Raw genomic sequence first — 17,462 nt, forward strand, 5'->3', positions numbered from 1 at the left:
CAACTAGGACATACAGATAGATGACAGGCACATGGAAAGGTACTCAAAGTCCCTAATTTTTAAGGAAAGGCAATCAAAGCCACAATGAGGTATCACCTCACATCACTGAGAATGCCACCATTAAAAAGTCTACAAATGATGAATGTTGGAAAGTGTGGAGAAAAGGGAACTCTCCTATACTGTTAGTAAGAATGTAAATTTTTGCCACTGTGAAAAACATCATGGTGATTCCTTAAAAAACTAGAAATCATGCTACCATATGATCCAGCAACCCCACTCCTGGGCATATGTCCAATGAAGATGAAAATTCCAATATGAAAATATGTATGCACCCCAGTTGGAAAAAGGAATGAAAACCTACTCCAGTATTCTTGCTGGGAAAAACCCATGGACAGAGGAGCCTGGTGGGCTACAGTCCAAGGGCTCACAAAGAGTTGGACATGACTGAAGTGACCGAACAAGCATGCACCCCAGTGTTCATAGTATCACTATTTATAACACCCATGACATGGAAGCAACCTGTCTCCCTCAACAGACAAATGGATGAAGACGATGTAGTATATACAAACAATGGAATATTCAATTCAGTTCAGTTTAGTTGCTCAGTCATGTCCGACTGTTTGTGACCCCATGAATTGCAGCACGCCAGGCCTCCCTGTCCATCACCAACTCCTGGATCAGTCATAAAAAGTGAAATAGTGCAGCAACATTAATGGACCTAGAGAATACCATATGAAGTAAAATAAGTAAAATATGCAGAAAGACAAATATTGTATCACTTACATGTGTATGCTAAAAAAAAATACAAATAAATTAATAAACGTATTTACAAAATAGAAACAGATTCAGAGGCAAAAGAAAACAAACAAAGTTACTGCTACTCAAATGGAAAAAGAGAGGTGAAGTTATAAATTAAGAATATGAGATTAACATATACAAACTGCTATTCATAGAATAGGTAAGAAATAAGGATTTACTGTATAACACAGGGAAGAATGTTCAATATCTTCTAGTAATGTATTATAGAGAACAATCTGAAAAAGTTATATATACAGTCACCTTACTGTACATCTGAAACTAACACAGTAGTGTAAATTAACCATATTTCAATAAAAACAAAACTGGAGAAAACAAGGACCCAAGCATCAACTTGCCCCTGAGTGGACAGGACCATAGTGAGCACTGCTGAACACTCACTGCACTATTAAATTAGCTGAGACAAAACTGCGGATTAAAATTTTTTCTACAGAAACTGATGGGATGAAGAAAAAGCAGGTGTGGTCTTCTGAGCCACTTCAGTTCAGTTCAGTTCAGTCAGTCAGTGGTGTCTGACTCTTTGCAACCCCATGAACTGAGGCACGCCAGGCTTCCCTGTCCAACACCAACTCCTGGAGTTTACCCGAACTCATGTCCATCGAGTCAGTGATGCCATCCAGCCATCTTATCCTCTGTCATCCCCTTCTCCTCCTGCCCCCAATCCTTCCCAGCATCAGGGTCTTTTCCAATGAGTCAACTCTTCGCATCAGGTGGCCAAAGTATTGGAGTTTCAGCTTCAACATCAGTCCTTCCAATGAACTCCCAGGACTGATTTCCTTTAGGATGGACTGGTTGGATCTCCTTGCAGTCCAAGGGACTCTCAAGAATCTGCTTCAACACCACAGTTCAAAAGCATCAGTTCTTCGGCACTCAGCTTTCTTCACCGTCCAACTCTCATATCCATCCATGACCACTGGAAAAGCAATAGCCTTGACTAGACGGACCTTTGTTGGCAAAGTAATGTCTCTGCTTTTTAATGTGCTATCTAGGTTGGTCATAACTTTCCTTTCAAGGAGCAAGCGTCTTTTAATTTCATGGCTGCAACCACCATCTGCAGTGATTTTGGAGCCCCAAAAAATAAAGTCAGCCACTGTTTCCACTGTTTCCCCATCTATTTGCCATGAAGTGATGGGACCAGATGCCATGATCTGAGTTTTCTGAATGTTGAGCTTTAAGCCAACTTTTTCATTCTCCTCTTTCACTTTTCATCAAGAGGCTCTAGTTCCTCTTCACTTTCTGCCATAAGGGTGGTGTCATCTGCATATCTGAGGTTATTGATATTTCTCCCGGCAATCTTGATTCCAGCTTGTGCTTCTTCCAGCCCAGTGTTTCTCATGATATACTCTGCATATAAGTTAAATAAGCAGGGTGACAATATACAGCCTTGATGTACTCCTTTTCCTATTTGGAAGCAGTCTGTTGTTCCATGTCCAGTTCTAACTGTTGCTTCCTGACCTGCACACAGTTTTCTCAAGAGACAGGCGGTCTTAATTCGCTATTTTAAGTCAAGATAATTAATGATGCCTTTTGTTCTCTTTTGTTTCACCACACTGGTGATAGACACTTGTTGGAAAGGACCAAAGTGGGAAATAATCCCCCTTTCTTTAAAATGTTGGCAAGATATAAAAATAGCATAAGGAAGAGCATCTTGGATATCACCATCCTAAATGCAGGAGAAGTAAAAGTGAAAGTCATTCAATTGCGTCTGACTCTTTGTGACCCATGGGCTATGCAATCCATGGAATTCTCCAGGCCTGAATACTGGAGTGGGTAGCCTTTCCCTTGTCCAGGGGATCTTCCCAACTCAGGTTCCCACACTGCAGAGTTTATGTATATATTCAGGTGTTTGTTGAAGTGTTATAATACAGCCATAAAAAGGAAAACAATGTATGCCCAGCTTGGGACTCAGGAATACTGTCAGTTCCAAGTTAATCAATTCCATCCCATAATCACTCCCTTATTTCCCTAATTCAGCTGGAAGTAGCCAAATGATCATTACCCCCTGCCACACAAGAGTGTGGAATGCACATTAACAGTGGGGAACTAGAACAGAGAACAAATCTGACTCCATATTGGACATATTTTTCTATCTCTAATCTTTGTATTCTATTGGCTCTACTTGGTTGTGCTGGCTCTGTGCCTTTGTAAGAGAATGCTGCCTATTGCCTGAAATATCTCAGTGCTCTGAATCCCACACTTTTTCCATTCATATGGAGATAAAAAGCTGCAGAACAGAAAAGAACAATTGTCTTGTTGGAGGTTTATAGAAACATTATGACCAGGCCTACATGGACAGGGGCAAGGATGAAGGATTCTGGCACAAATAATTTTCAAAAAAATAGACACACCCTTAACATAAGAGAAGCCTGAATCTCTCTTTGGTAAGATGATTCTTTGGGACACTATTCCACTATCTTCTTGGTTTGCTTGCTTTACACAAATAAATTCACTGTTCTTTGCACCAATACCTTGTCTTGATTTATTGACCTTTTGTGCAGCAATCTGTAAGAGCCTGGATTCAGTATAACAGCAAAACTTTAGAAAGTTTTTGGAAAAGAAATTTACTGCCTGTATGAAGATACCTGAAACATTTTAAACCCTTTAGTAAATTAATTTAGAAAAAACTGCATTCAGAGACTCCTTTTTATAAAAGTGCATTTATTTGAGCATAACTTATAATTTAGAAATTTAAATGCAATATAATTATTCAATATTAGGGATTATAATAAATGTACAATGAATTTGATAGGATATTAACCTCATGTCCAATTATAAGCAAACACTTTATACACTTCAAACTGATGGAATATAATAGGGGATTGGCTACAGATTAGCTGGTAAAGTGTTGGAAAGAAGGCTGGGGAAGCAAGAAATAGAGTATTGTCATCCAAGGACCAAGAGCCCTCATGAACTACTGGAGACCCACAAACCCACACGGCTGAGCTGATTGAGCTACTGCATTTTGGGGCTACTGGTGGAACCCTCCTCTGCTGCAACTCAGATGCCTGCATCCCGTAGTGCCACTGAAACTACTTTTGAAGTGCTGGATCCCATAGCTCTCACATGATCCTCAGTTGGCTACAACTGCTGCAGCTGCCAGAGACCAACAGCAGAAACAAGAAAAAAATATGCAGCTTCTTTATTTCTCCCACTGTCCAGTGTCTCCTAGTACTTGCCTTCTCAGCGTCTTACGGGAAACAAGGTGACAAAGGAATTAGGACAAACCATCTGTAGGCGGAAACTCAGAGGACACATGAGGCCACCCCACAAAGTGAAGGCCTCACAAACAAGTCACCATTTAGACAAAGGATGCCAAGGAATAAAGATGGCAAGGGAAAACAATCAACATAATTTGAGAATACACATACAGAATAAGGTTAAGAAGAATTTTGCTACAATTTCCCTAAAGATCAGTCAGTCAGTTCAGTTGCTCAGTCGTGTCCGACTCTTTGCCCTGAGGATAGGATTGCTTTATTTTCTTTCCTGGCTTATCACAACTGCATGGTATATGGTACACATTTCATAAATATTTGTATTCTGAAATCAAGATACAACCATTAAGGCATAATTTTTGCCTCAAAAAGTAAATTATGGTTGATTTTTAAATTTTCTTCGTAATGGTTTGTGGGTTTTAATTTTTTTTTCTACAATTAGCATGTCAAAATATAAATTAAAACCAGATACATAAAATTAAATGCAGTATTAAAGCAACAGAGAATGCAACTGGGTGACTAAAGAAAGATTAAAATCAGTACCCTACAGAAGACCAATCCAGATGAAAGTATAAAAGACCATCACAATTTTAGTCTCAACCACAGTACTGATTAGTAGTGTTGTCTTTGACACATCAATTAGACTATGAATTTCAGACTCTGTAACTCTGAAAGACAAGCATCAGTACCACACAAAAAGTACTGAAGAAGCAATGAAGATATATGTATATACATATAAGAAAGTATTTTTTGTAATGTGAATAGGTTAAGGCCATATATAAACTAATACCTATGCCATAGATAAAATTTTACTGATGATGGTAAGATTTGAGATTATTGCTATTTTTTTTAAGATTCCTAGTTTAGTAATAAAGGGATTTTTTTAAGACATTAGGAGAAACCAAAAAAAGTATGACAGAGATATCTATTATCTTTTTTTAGTTCTCTTAATTGCATGCTTCTTGAAGGTTCCAGAGAGGATTTATCAATAGAAAATCATCCTCCACTCCACTAATGAGCATAGTAACACCAGGGATGAAGTCACTGTCCTATCTCTATTTATGCATTTAACTGTGACCACTCTCCATTAGCCCATCTAGGTGAAGCTTTCAGCATCATCTGATATTGGAGTAAATCAGATAGGAATATAGGTCTACAGGATCAAAAGGGTAATTATTATTATTTTCTTGTTCTACTTCTGACATTCTATTAATACTTGACTATATTTCCTAATTTTATCTTATTATCTATTTTTATGGAGAAAATCAATAGTGTTTGTTTTTTTCTTAAATCTTTTATATAACATTTATTTACTGCAGCATATTAAAATATGGGTTTTGATTTCCTATCATTTATGGACAAAAGAACTCAGATTTCTCCTCTACTACTATACGATAAACTTGTGTCCTTGTGATTCAAATTTTACAGAAGAAAACAAACTGATTTTACTTTGAGTGACGATTATTTCTGATAGTTAGAACACTGAAATAAATGTCTTAATCTTACATTTCTCAGATTAAATCATAGTGGCTAATACCCAAGTTGTAGACTTTAGAGGGAAGACAGTAGCCTAGAGAATTTAAGGTAGTGTTAAAGGCTCTGTGTCCCAACACATGAGCTGATACTTGAGTACTTCAGATGAATTGTGTGATGCTAGACAGATGCCCAAGAACCAGAATTATTTAATTTGTAAAAGGACAAAATAAACTGAATTTGTAATTCATTGGCTCCTGGGGAGATTTAAAAAAGAAACAGAAAAAAAAAAAAAACAAAAACAGCAACATAATAGGACAATTGGCTTCACCCAAGATTTTATATGATTCTACCCCTAAGGTTAATAACTCCCCAAGTTCAATATGCCCTATTCCACTTATGTTAAACCCAGACAGTTGGATAAAGAACAGTAAGAGTTACCAAGAAAGCAAGTTACCTTGCCTGATACAGACTGTATTCCTTTGACTGTCTGGTGTCCTAGATAGGCTATTCAGTGTGGCCTTAATCACAGTGACTATGATTTTCCAAAGGGCAAAGAGATTTGCCCAGTGCCTCCCATTTCCCCTCCTGTTCTCACTTCATTCCTTCAGCAGTTTTGAGGTCTTCACATTGCAAGTCCCTGCACTGGTCCTTTGCCACTTTGATCACAAATAGAAACTCAGCCACAAGTGTGTCTTAGTTTATTTGTTTTTAAATTTTGCACAGAGTTCAGCTTTCCTCTGCCAGTGTGGGTGTAATTTGACAGAAATATTATATTTTTAATGGTACTTCCCCCATATATTTAGAATAAGGGATTATTTTCAATATTGTTTGCTGCTTCAGAACCCCAGAACTTGGGACTGTTAATAAATCTCTGGGATTATTACAAGAGTATAAAGTATATTAGGACTTGGATAATCTTCCCAACAGATTCCTACAATCACAAGTACTTCTAAACTTTTCTCTGCAAGAGGAGCCAACATTTCCTCTTGTTGGTAAGATTTATAAAATTTAACATTTAACATATCGGAAATTGAAAAGTTGCAAAGGTTAAATCTTCATAAGGAAAAGTATGGAAGAAGCAATTACTGAGTCTCTTCTAAAACACCAGATGTATTTTGCTTTAGTCCTCTTTCTTATTTTGTAGCCCTTTTAAAATTCTAATTTAAATTATATTTACATAGTACTTCTCCCTAAATAGATTGAATATGACTCACCTAAATGTAAACAAGTTTAATTTTTCTTCGATTTGTCCTCAGCCTCCAACACAGATATAAGCTATGTACAGCAAGGTAGAGAAAAGAAAACTGAAGTCAGAGACATTTCAATGTTGTTCAGTTTTCCTCTCTGCGTCTCTGTTTCCATGAAAAATTGATTGCCATAGACAATAAAGCTGACGATGTTTACAAGACAACTAAAATCTTGTCTGTAAATGGGAATAACAATCTCAATGCTATTTCATCTCCCTGAGATTTAGAACAAATGGTATGAGCTTTAAGCAGATGAAGCTGGAGAAGACAGAACTGAAATGGAACTGTCCATAAAGCTCTACTTAACCAGAGTTAAGAAAGATAGATTATATATTTCATATTTATATGTCAGTGTTTATATAAAAGGGCTTGCCTCATAGGTCAGTTGGTAAAGAATCCACGTGCAATGCAGGAGACCCCAGTTCAATTCCTGGGTCAGAAAGATCCCTGCAGAAGGGAGAGGCTACCCACTCCAGTATTCTTTGGCTTCCCTGGTGGCTCAGCTGGTAAAGAATCTGCCCGCGATGCGGGAGACCTGGGTTTGATCCCTTGGTTGGAAGATCCCCTGGAGAAGGGAGAGGCTACCCACTCCAGTATTCTGGCCTGGAGAATTCCATGGACTGTATGCATGGGGTCGCAAAGAGTTAGACATGACTGAGCAACTTTCTCCCATTTATAAAAAATATATAAACTTTGTACTGTAGAAAGTCTGAGATTATGTATATATGCATATTTATATATATTTTAGAGAGATTATGTTAGAATAATATATAATACTGTGAAACAGTATAATTTGTGTGTGTATATATATATATATATATATGTATATATGTCTTGAACTACAGAATTTATCAAATCCAAATTCTTGTATAAACAAAGAGGTATTAAAGTAATGAATCTGATCGTAAAAGAAATAGTAACAACCTTCTCTTAGAATATGTACAATATTTACTAGATATTACTGCTTTGACAGTATGTATGATTATTCATCTGTAACTGGTAATGTTTTCAGCCTTTTCAATATTTTACTTCATTTAATTCTAAATGCATTTTATATCAAACATTATTCTTTGTTTAAGTAGAGTAGACAGAGGCATGGTGGATAGAGGATAATAAAGACCCATAGTCCAGCCTTAGAGTCTGGGCTTCTCACTTACTTTCTTTAGTATATCTAAGGGATTGGTTACTGTTGAGAACCCAAATATGCCCCTGTGAATGCATGGCTCACTCCACAATAATGCAGAGCCTCACAAAATTGCTTGAACCAACACACAAAGATAGGTGGAATTTTTGGTATATGTGTTCACCAAATTATGTTTAAGTTACTTTCTAATTTTTTCATATATTACTAAAGATTTTTAAGATCCAATTGGATCCTTAAAATAGACAGATTGAATCAATTCTGCCTTATATAACAAAAACCTAATGTTTACTATAAATAAATTATTTTAATCAACAGTTGTGAATTCTTAGTTTTCCACTAAATTTGTTTTATTTACAGGCACCTTATAACCCCCGAATCTCCAGTCTCATACCACTAACTCCTTTTAGCACAATTGCATTGCTTTGCATCCACAAATAGGCACACGTGCGCACACACACACACACACACACACACACACACATGCCCACTAAACATTCATCTTGGGTGATCATATACCATGAGTGATTTATTAATCACAAATCTTTCCTTGGTGATCTAGGAGAAACTTCATGGACAAATCTACCTGGGTCACCAACCACACTGGACAGTTGGATTTCATCCTTATGGGGCTCTTCAGTCAATCCAAGCATCCAGCTTTCCTTTGTGTGGTCATTTTTGTGATTTTCCTGATGGCCTTGTCTGGAAATAGCATCCTGATCCTTCTGATATATTCTGATGCCCACCTCCACACCCCCATGTACTATTTCATCAGCCAGTTGTCTCTCATGGATGTGATGTACATTTCTGTCACTGTGCCCAAAATGCTCATGGACCAGGTCATGGGTGTAAATAAGATCTCAGCCCCTGAATGTGGAATGCAAATGTTTTTCTATGTGACACTTGGAGGTTCAGAATATTTCCTTCTGGCTGCCATGGCCTATGACCGCTATGTGGCCATCTGTCATCCACTCCATTATTCTACTCTCATGAGCCATAAGGTGTGGCTGTTCTTGGTGTCTGGCTGCTGGTTCCTGGGATCAGTGGATGGCTTTATGCTCACACCCATCACCATGACCTTTCCCTTCTGCAGATCCCGGGAGATCCATCACTTCTTCTGTGAGGTCCCTGCTGTAATGAAGCTCTCCTGCTCAGACACTTCCCTCTATGAGACACTCATGTACCTGTGCTGTGTCCTCATGCTCCTCATTCCTGTGACAGTCATTTCAAGCTCTTATTCATTCATCCTCCTCACCATCCACAGGATGAATTCAGCAGAGGGCAGGAAAAAGGCCTTAACCACTTGTTCTTCCCACATGACTGTGGTCATCCTCTTCTATGGAGCTGCCATCTATACCTACATGCTCCCCAGCTCCTACCACACCCCTGAGAAAGACATGGCTGTATCTGCCTTTTACACCATACTCACCCCTGTTCTAAACCCTTTAATCTATAGTCTTAGGAATAAGGATGTCATAAGGGCACTAAAAAAAAATGTTGAATGTAGAATATTTCAGAGAACCATAGAATAAGACATTTTTATACTAGTGGTTTATTTTTCTTCATTCTGTATCAGAACTTTCTGGTCTTATACAAATATTATTCTTTAGATTCTCATACCATGTGTCATGTAATATTCATTTATTTTAGAAAATCATTCCCCTGTAATTGAAAGCCATGCATTTTTATACTTCTCTGTACAAATTATTTTTACAAAGCTAGTAGAGGTGATGGAATTCCAGTTGAGCTATTTCAAATCTTAAAAGATGATGCTGTGAAAGTGCTACACTCAATATGCCAGCAAATTGGGAAAACTCAGCAGTGGCCACAGGACTGAAAAAGGTCAGTTTTCATTCCAGTCTCAACAAAAGTCAATGCCAAAGAATGCTCAAACTACCGCACAATTGCATTCATCTCACATGCTAGTAAAGTAATGTTCAAATTTCTCCAATCCAGGCTTCAGCAATACGTGAACCGTGAACTTCCAGATGTTCAAGCTGGATTTAGAAAAGGCAGAGGAACCAGAGATGAAATTGCCAACATCTGTTGGATCATCAAAAAAGCAAGAGAGTTCCAGAAAAGCATGTTTCTGCTTTATTGACTATGCCAAACCTTTGACTGTGTGGACCACAACAAACTGTGGAAAATTCTGAAAGAGATGGGAATACCAGGCCACCTGACCTGCCTCTTTAGAAATCTGTATGCAGGTCAGGAAGCAACAGTTAGAACCGGACATGGAACAACAGACTGCTTCCAAATAGGGAAAGGAGAACATCAAGGGTCAAGGTTGTATATTGTCACCCTGCTTATTTAACTTATATGCAGAGTACATCACGAGACACACTGGGCTGGATGAAGCACAAGCTGGAATCAAGATTCCTGGGAGAAATATCAATAACCTCAGATATGCAGATGACAGTACCCTTATGGCAGAAAACGAAGAATTAAAGAGCCTCTTGATGAAAGTGAAAGAGGAGAGTGAAAAACTTGGCTTAAAGCTAAACATTCAGAAAACTAAGATCATGGCATCTGGTCCCATCCCTTCATGGCAAATAGGTGGGGAAACAGTAAGAGACTTTATTTTCTTGGGGTCTCCAAAATCACTGCAGATGTTGACTGCAGCCATGAAATTAAAAGATGTTTACTCCTTGGAAGGAAAGTTATGACAAACCTAGACAGTATATTAAAAATAGAGACATTACTTTGCCAGCCAAGTTCCATCTAGTCAAAGCTATGGTTTTTCCAGTAGTCATTATGGATGTGAGAGTTGGACTATATAGAAAGCTGAGCCCTGAAGAATTGATGCTTTTGAACTATGGTGTTGGAGAAGACTCTTGCAATTCCCTTGGACAGCAAGGAGATCCAACCAGTCCATCCTAAAGGAAGTCAGTCCTGAATATTCATTGGAATGACTGATGCTGAAGCTGAAACTCCAATAGTTTGGCCACCTGATGCAAAGAACTGACTCATTTGAAAAGACCCTGATGCTGGGAAAGATTGAAGGCAGAAGGAGAAGAGGACAGCAGAGGCTGAGATGGTTGGATGGCATCACCGACTCAATGGACATGAGTTTGAGTAAACTCTGGAAGCTGGTGATGGACAGGGAGGCCTGGCATGCTACAGTCCATGGGGTCGCAAAGAGTCGGACACGACTGAGCAAATGAACTGACTGACTGATTGAATCCATACTACATTTTATGAAGTTTTAACTCCACCATATTTCCATGGAAGGATATTCATACTCTTAAGAAATTCACAATTAAAATATTTAGATGAAAAAGTGTACAATTGCTGAAAGCTAGAGATGAGATGAGGCAAAAGGGATATATTGTTGACATGTGAATCTGGTAAATATTATATATGTTAACTATATTATTATTTTTCAAGGTACTTGTTTGTATATTTGAAATTATCTAAAAGTGAAGGATTGTGTATCAGACTTTTCTCCCTTTTCTTGTCCCTACGTTTTGATTGGTGGAGGTATAAGTGACCTATCTTAGAAATTACATTCATTTTAATGTGCTGATCATTGCTGGGACAATTCTGTCTTCTAGTTGCCTTTATTGAGGTCTACTTTGTTCTTCATGGTTCAATCCTGAAGGTGTCTAGTGGGTGTCAGCTGTCTGAAATCCTTATTACTTGTGGTAGATCAGAAATTCAAGACCCCAAAAAGTAACCTCAAATGGAAGAAGTAACATTAACCCCAATGTTCCCTCAAGCAGGGAACGTTTTCTTTGTGAAGTGGTATCTTAGCTGAGATTTGAAGTATGTAATTTATTACACAAGCAAGCAGAGGAAGAACAGCAAATATTCAACCCTTTATTTACTCAGTAGACATTTCTTTAAATTTTTAAAATATTAGGTAAGTGAATTTAGAGTTCAAATTACATATGGCTACTATCTCTACAAAGTTGAAGTGTAGGTATATTTTTCATGAAAAGTGAAAGTGAAAGTCGTGTCCCACTCTTTGTGACCCCATGGACTATACAGTTCATGGAATTCTCCAGGCCAGAATACTAGAGTAGGTAGCCTTTCCCTTCTCCGGGAGAGATCTTCCCAGTCCAGGGATCGAACCCAGGTCTCCCTCATTGCAGGCAGATGTTTTACCAGCTGAGCCACAAGGGAAGCCCAAGAATACTGGAGTGTGTAAAGGGAAGTCCAAGAATACTGGAGTTGGTAGCCTATCCTTTCTCCAGCATGTCTTCCCAACGCAGGAATTGAACCAGGGTCTCCTGCATTGCAGGCGGATTCTTTGCATAATAGTTGCTTTTTAAAATATGTAAATGCACAAATAATTTGATGCAGAAATACACAAATGATTTGATGCTCATGGGAAAAGTATACAGGTTATTACCTTATTAGGACATATCAGTTTCACTTCTAACATGCAAGTTCATCCAAAAGAAGACGGGCTGAGAGAAAACCTGAGAACTCTATGTTGAATGGTGACTAGACAAATAAAGGAGGCTGGAATGGTGTGGAAGACTTGCTCAAGGACCTGAAGCCGAACAGCATGATTAAAGATCAGGTGGTTGGCCAGGCAGGAGAGGTAAATGTTCCAATGACATCTCCATTTCTGGTTCAGGTTGTAGCCTCATTTCTTGCTCTTTTATGACCCAGGTTTTTGTGGGGGTTTTTTTTTTTTTCATTTATTTTTATTCGTTGGAGGCTAATTACTTTACAATATTTTAGTGGTATTTGCTATACATTGACATGAATCAGCTATGGATTTACATGTGTTCCCCATCCCGATCCCCCCTCCCGCCTCCCTCTCCATCCCATCCCTCTGGATCTTCCCTGTGCACCAGCCATAAGCACCCGTCTCATGCATCCAACCTGGGCTGGTGATCTGTTTCACCCTTGACAGTATACTTGTTTCAATGCTGTTCTCTCGAAACATCCCACCCTCGCCTTCTCCCACAGAGTCCAAAAGTCTGTTCTGTACATCTGTGTCTCTTTTTCTATTTTGCATATAGAGTTATTGTTACCATCTTTTTAAATTCCATCTATATGCATTAGTATACTGTATTTGTCTTTATCTTTCTGGCTTACTTCACTCTGTATAATGGGCTCCAGTATCATCCATCTCATTAGAACTAATTCAAATGAATTCTTTTTAATGGCTGAGTAATATTCCATTGTGTATATGTACCACAGTATTCTTATCCATTCATCTGCTGATAGGCATCTAGGTTGCTTCCATGTCCTGGCTATTGTAAACAGTGCTGCAAGGAGATTTGGGGTACAGGGGTCTTTTTCAATTTTCATTTCCTCAGTGTTTATGTTCAGCAGTGGGATTGCTGGGTCATATGGCAGTTCTATTTCCAGTTTTTTAAGGAATCTCCACACTGTTCTCCGTAGTGGCTGTACTAGTTTGCATTCTCACCAACAGTGTAAGAGGGTTCCCTTTTCTCCACACCCTCTCCAGCATTTATTGCTTGTAGACTTTTGGATAGCAGCCATCCTGACTGGCGTGTAATGGTACCTCATTGTGGTTTTGATTTGCATTTCTCTGAAAATGAGTGATGTTGAGCAACTTTTCATGTGTATGTTAGCCATCTCTGTGTCTTCTTTGGAGAAATGTCTGTTTAGATCTTTGGCCCATTTTTTGATTGGATCATTTATTTTTCTAGACTTGAGCTACAGGAGTTGCTTGTATATTTTTGAGATTAATCCTTTGTCTGTTTCTTCATTTGCTATTATTTTCTCCCATTCTGAAGGCTGTCTTTTCACCTTACTTATAGTTTCCTTTGTTGTGCAAAAGCTTTTAAGTTTCATTAGGTCCCATTTTTTTAGTTTTGCTTTTATTTCCAATATTCTGGGAGGTGGTGACCCAGGTTTTTAAAAGCAGTAGTGGAATGACCGGACTTGCATTTTAGAAATATTAAAATGGTGGTAATTGATTGAAGAACTGTAAGACTGGAGGCATGGAAACCAAATGAGTGAAGATGATGAGCTGAATATTGTAAATCTAGGTGGAATGGACCATGACCTAACTCTAAGAAGGTTGGGCTGAGTATTGTGGGTAAAAAAGGCCTCGTTGAATCTGTTCCATAGAACCACAATTTTTTTTGCATGTGTAAAATCTTCCAATTGGCAGTATCATGTGAATTAGATGGTTTAGAAAGTACAGATTCCATTTTCCTTTTAACACACTCAGTTACTTCATGATTATAAAACAAGGATTTTCCAATATTGGAGGAAATAAGCTGGGGAAAACAGCTTACAATATTTTTGCTTCAGCCAAACAAAATGAATAAAATATATGCATTCTTTAACTTTTAGAAAAAATGAGTAGTGTAAACAGCACTCATCAATTTGGTGAAACAAATGATATATTTAAAGTTCCATATAAAGTGCCCTGGATGTGGAGAAAAAGGCAAATAGAACAAAACAAAATATAATGTGTAATATTCTTCCAAAGATGATTAGTCTTATTCTGTCTCAATCAAAAAAAATCAGATATAATAAAAATATGTTTAGAATGATGTTTTACTTTTAAAATAAAATGTTCAAATTACAGCTATCCATAGCTTCTACTAGTAAGAATTTACAAGAACTGTGCAGTTAGTTGTGATATTGTTAGCCAAATTATACATTGAATAAAATACTCATAATTCCTGAACATGGCAGAACAATTGTTGCTCTAAATGTATTACATCTAGAATAAAAAGAATGAATGGCACAGTTTCTGACACTGAAGTGCACTTGCTTAAAGTGCCACATAAATAACTGTGAACTATAGTAATTTAAAATTGTCAAACTTCACGTGGTGTTCATGCATCTGTGTTTATGATCCATTAGCAATTGAACAAAGAAATCACTTCTACTGCATCAAAATGAGCCTTCAGTTTCCTACATCCTTCAAAGGATGCTAAGCATGAAGACTGGAATTTTTATCAAATGAAGAATGAACCAACCTAGATTAGAGGGAGAAGTTTGCTTTGTTTTTCACAAACATTCCAATTTTTAAAGTGTTTTCATATGTTTTTAAAAAAACGAGAGTAGCAAAATAAGTTTCCTAGGAATGGCTCAAGAGAAGTTTAAAGAACAAAATTATGTGCATTGGAAATAACACTTGCTATAACTTTGGTTGCCTGTTTTCCTTCTTAGGTTACTGTTTTAAAACCAGCCTTTGCAGTTATTTTACATTGAGTTCAAAATATGTAAACTTCTAATGTTATGACTAGGACCCAAATGTTGGATACAGTCATTCAGTTCAGTTGTCTCTCAGCTGTGTCTGACTCTTTGCGACCTCATGAACTGCAGCATGCCTGGCTTCCCTATCCATCACCAACTCCCAGAGTTTACTCAAACTCATGTCCATTGAGTCGGTGATGCCATCCAACCATCTCAGCCTCTGTTGTCCCCTTCTCCTCCCGCCTTCAATCTTTCCCAGCATCAGGGTCAGTTCTTCACATCAGGTGGCCAAAGTATTGGAGTTTCAGCTTCAGCATCAGTCCTTCCAACGAATATTCAGGACTGATTTCTTTTAGGATGGACTGGTTGGATCTCCTAACAGTCCAAGGGACTCTCCAGAGTCTTCTCCAGCACCACAGTTCAAAAGCATCAATTCTTCAGGGCTCAGTTTTCTATATAGTCCAACTTTCACATCTATACATGACTACTGGAAAAACTATAGCTTTGACTAGATGGACCTTTGTTGGCAAAGTAATGTCTCTGCTTTTAATATACTGTCTAGGTTTGTCATAACTTTTCTTCCAAGGAGCAAGCATCTTTTAATTTCAAGGCTGCAGTCACCTTCTGCAGTGATTTTGGAGCCCCCAAAAATGAAGTCTCTCACTGTTTCCACTGTTTCCCCACCTATTTGCCATGAAGTGATGGGACCAGATGCCATGATCTTAGTTTTCTGGATGTTGAGTTTTAAGCCAACTTTTTCATTCTCCTCTTTCATTTTCATCAAGAGGCTCTTTAGTTCTTGATGAAACTAAGGTACAGTCATACCTTATTTTATTGTGCTTTGCTACATTGTGCTTCACAGATGCTGGATTTTTAATGGAGTGAAGGTTTGCAGAAACCCTGTGTTGAGCAAGTCTATTGGTGCCATATATTCAACAGCATTTGTTCACTTCATGTCACTGTGCCATATCTTGGTAATTCTCACAATATTTCAATCTTTTTCATTATTTTTATGTTTATAATGGTAATCCGTGATCATCAATCTTTGATGTTACTACTGCAAAAATTTATAACTCACAGAAGTTGCAGAAAATCATTACCATATTTTCAGAATAAGGTATTTAAAATTAAGTTATACATACAGTTATTTCAGAAAACATGCTATTGGACATTTAATAGACTATAGTATAGTGTATATAAACTTTTATACAAACTGGGAAACCAAAAATTTCATGTAACTAGATTTATCACAGTAGTCTGGAGCTAAACCCTCAATATCTCCAAGATATACCTGTAATTCAAATTTATTTTCTAATGAGAAAATCATTTATATATATGTAACATACTTTTTAAACTATAAGAAATCATTTTAAAATACATATGAATCCACAAAATACCCCAAATCACCAAAGCAATCTTGAGAATAATGAACAAAGTTAGTGATACGTTCCTTGTATTCAGACTGTATTAGAAAGCTACTGTAATAAAAACAGCATGATACTGGTACAAAAAGGCACATAAGTCAATGGAACACAATACAGAGACCAACAAAGCCACATATCTATGGTCAATTAAACTATGACAAAAGAAGCAGTAACATATAATGGATAAAAGACAGTCTCTTCAATACATGATGCTGAGAAAACTGGACAGTTGCATGTTAAAGAACGAGATTAGAACATTTCCCTACTTCATATACAAAAATAAGCTCAAAATGGATTATAAACCAAATATAAAATATGAAACCATTGTAAGAAAATAGATAGCAGTGCAAAAAGCACCGAGCAAGCAAAGATCCTTTCCAAAATGGCCTAACCCACCAGAGTTAGATGATTAGTAAGCAAACTGCAGGGCATTTATCTCATTAGTGAGCTAATTGCAAGGACAATTATGAGATCCTGCCAACTATGCCAATTATATTGTGCCAGTCTTATACTGTAACAAACGTTGTGGCTGAACCAGGCCTTGCAATTCTTATTTTGATTGCAAGTCTTTCTTTAGCAAAGGCTATCAGGAAACTTTGAAAAGATAGAGGTCTATTATTTTTAAGACCCATAAATAGTACAGCACATTTGAGGAAACTTGGGAAGAGAAAGTGAGAGAGAGAAAAAGAGAGAGAGAGATTAAGGACTAACCTGGGATTCTGCTTTTATTGAGGTTGAAGGTCGAGGCCTAGGGTTTCACAGAGACATTCTCTTTTGGTGAACTGAAAACATAGACCAGAAATTTAAAGTGCAGAAAGAGAAAAAATGTGTCCCAAATGGTGAGTTATTGAAATCAACCAATATTCCTAAAACAAAAAATCTCAGAGTTAAGCATGCTATATGGCCTGGTTCTGGTTCTTTATCTAGTCTTGAGGCTCAATGTGTTTATTTGAGATAGTCTTCTTTGAATTAGATGTTTCCTTAAAATGGATGCCTCAGCAATCAG

At 37.6% G+C, this 17,462-nt stretch overlaps 1 protein-coding gene across 2 annotated transcripts; it reads left to right on the forward strand.

Annotated features, from left to right (window-relative positions):
* The first annotated feature begins 8,464 nt into the window (after positions 1-8,464).
* Positions 8,465-17,131, forward strand: LOC122700968 (olfactory receptor 2T29-like). 2 transcript variants are annotated; one of them, XM_043913991.1, is made up of 2 exons: positions 8,465-9,395; positions 17,100-17,131. In XM_043913991.1, the coding sequence occupies exons 1-2, from the start codon at positions 8,465-8,467 to the stop codon at positions 17,129-17,131; spliced, it is 963 nt and encodes a 320-aa protein (XP_043769926.1). The 2 variants fall into 2 exon arrangements, with proteins under 2 accessions (XP_043769926.1, XP_043769927.1); XM_043913992.1 differs by lacking the exon at positions 17,100-17,131 and having other exon boundaries at positions 8,465-9,424.
* Positions 17,132-17,462: the final 331 nt, after the last annotated feature.

Source organism: Cervus elaphus, chromosome 9 (genome assembly GCF_910594005.1).
Source record: "Cervus elaphus chromosome 9, mCerEla1.1, whole genome shotgun sequence".
Taxonomy (NCBI): Eukaryota; Metazoa; Chordata; class Mammalia; order Artiodactyla; family Cervidae; genus Cervus; species Cervus elaphus.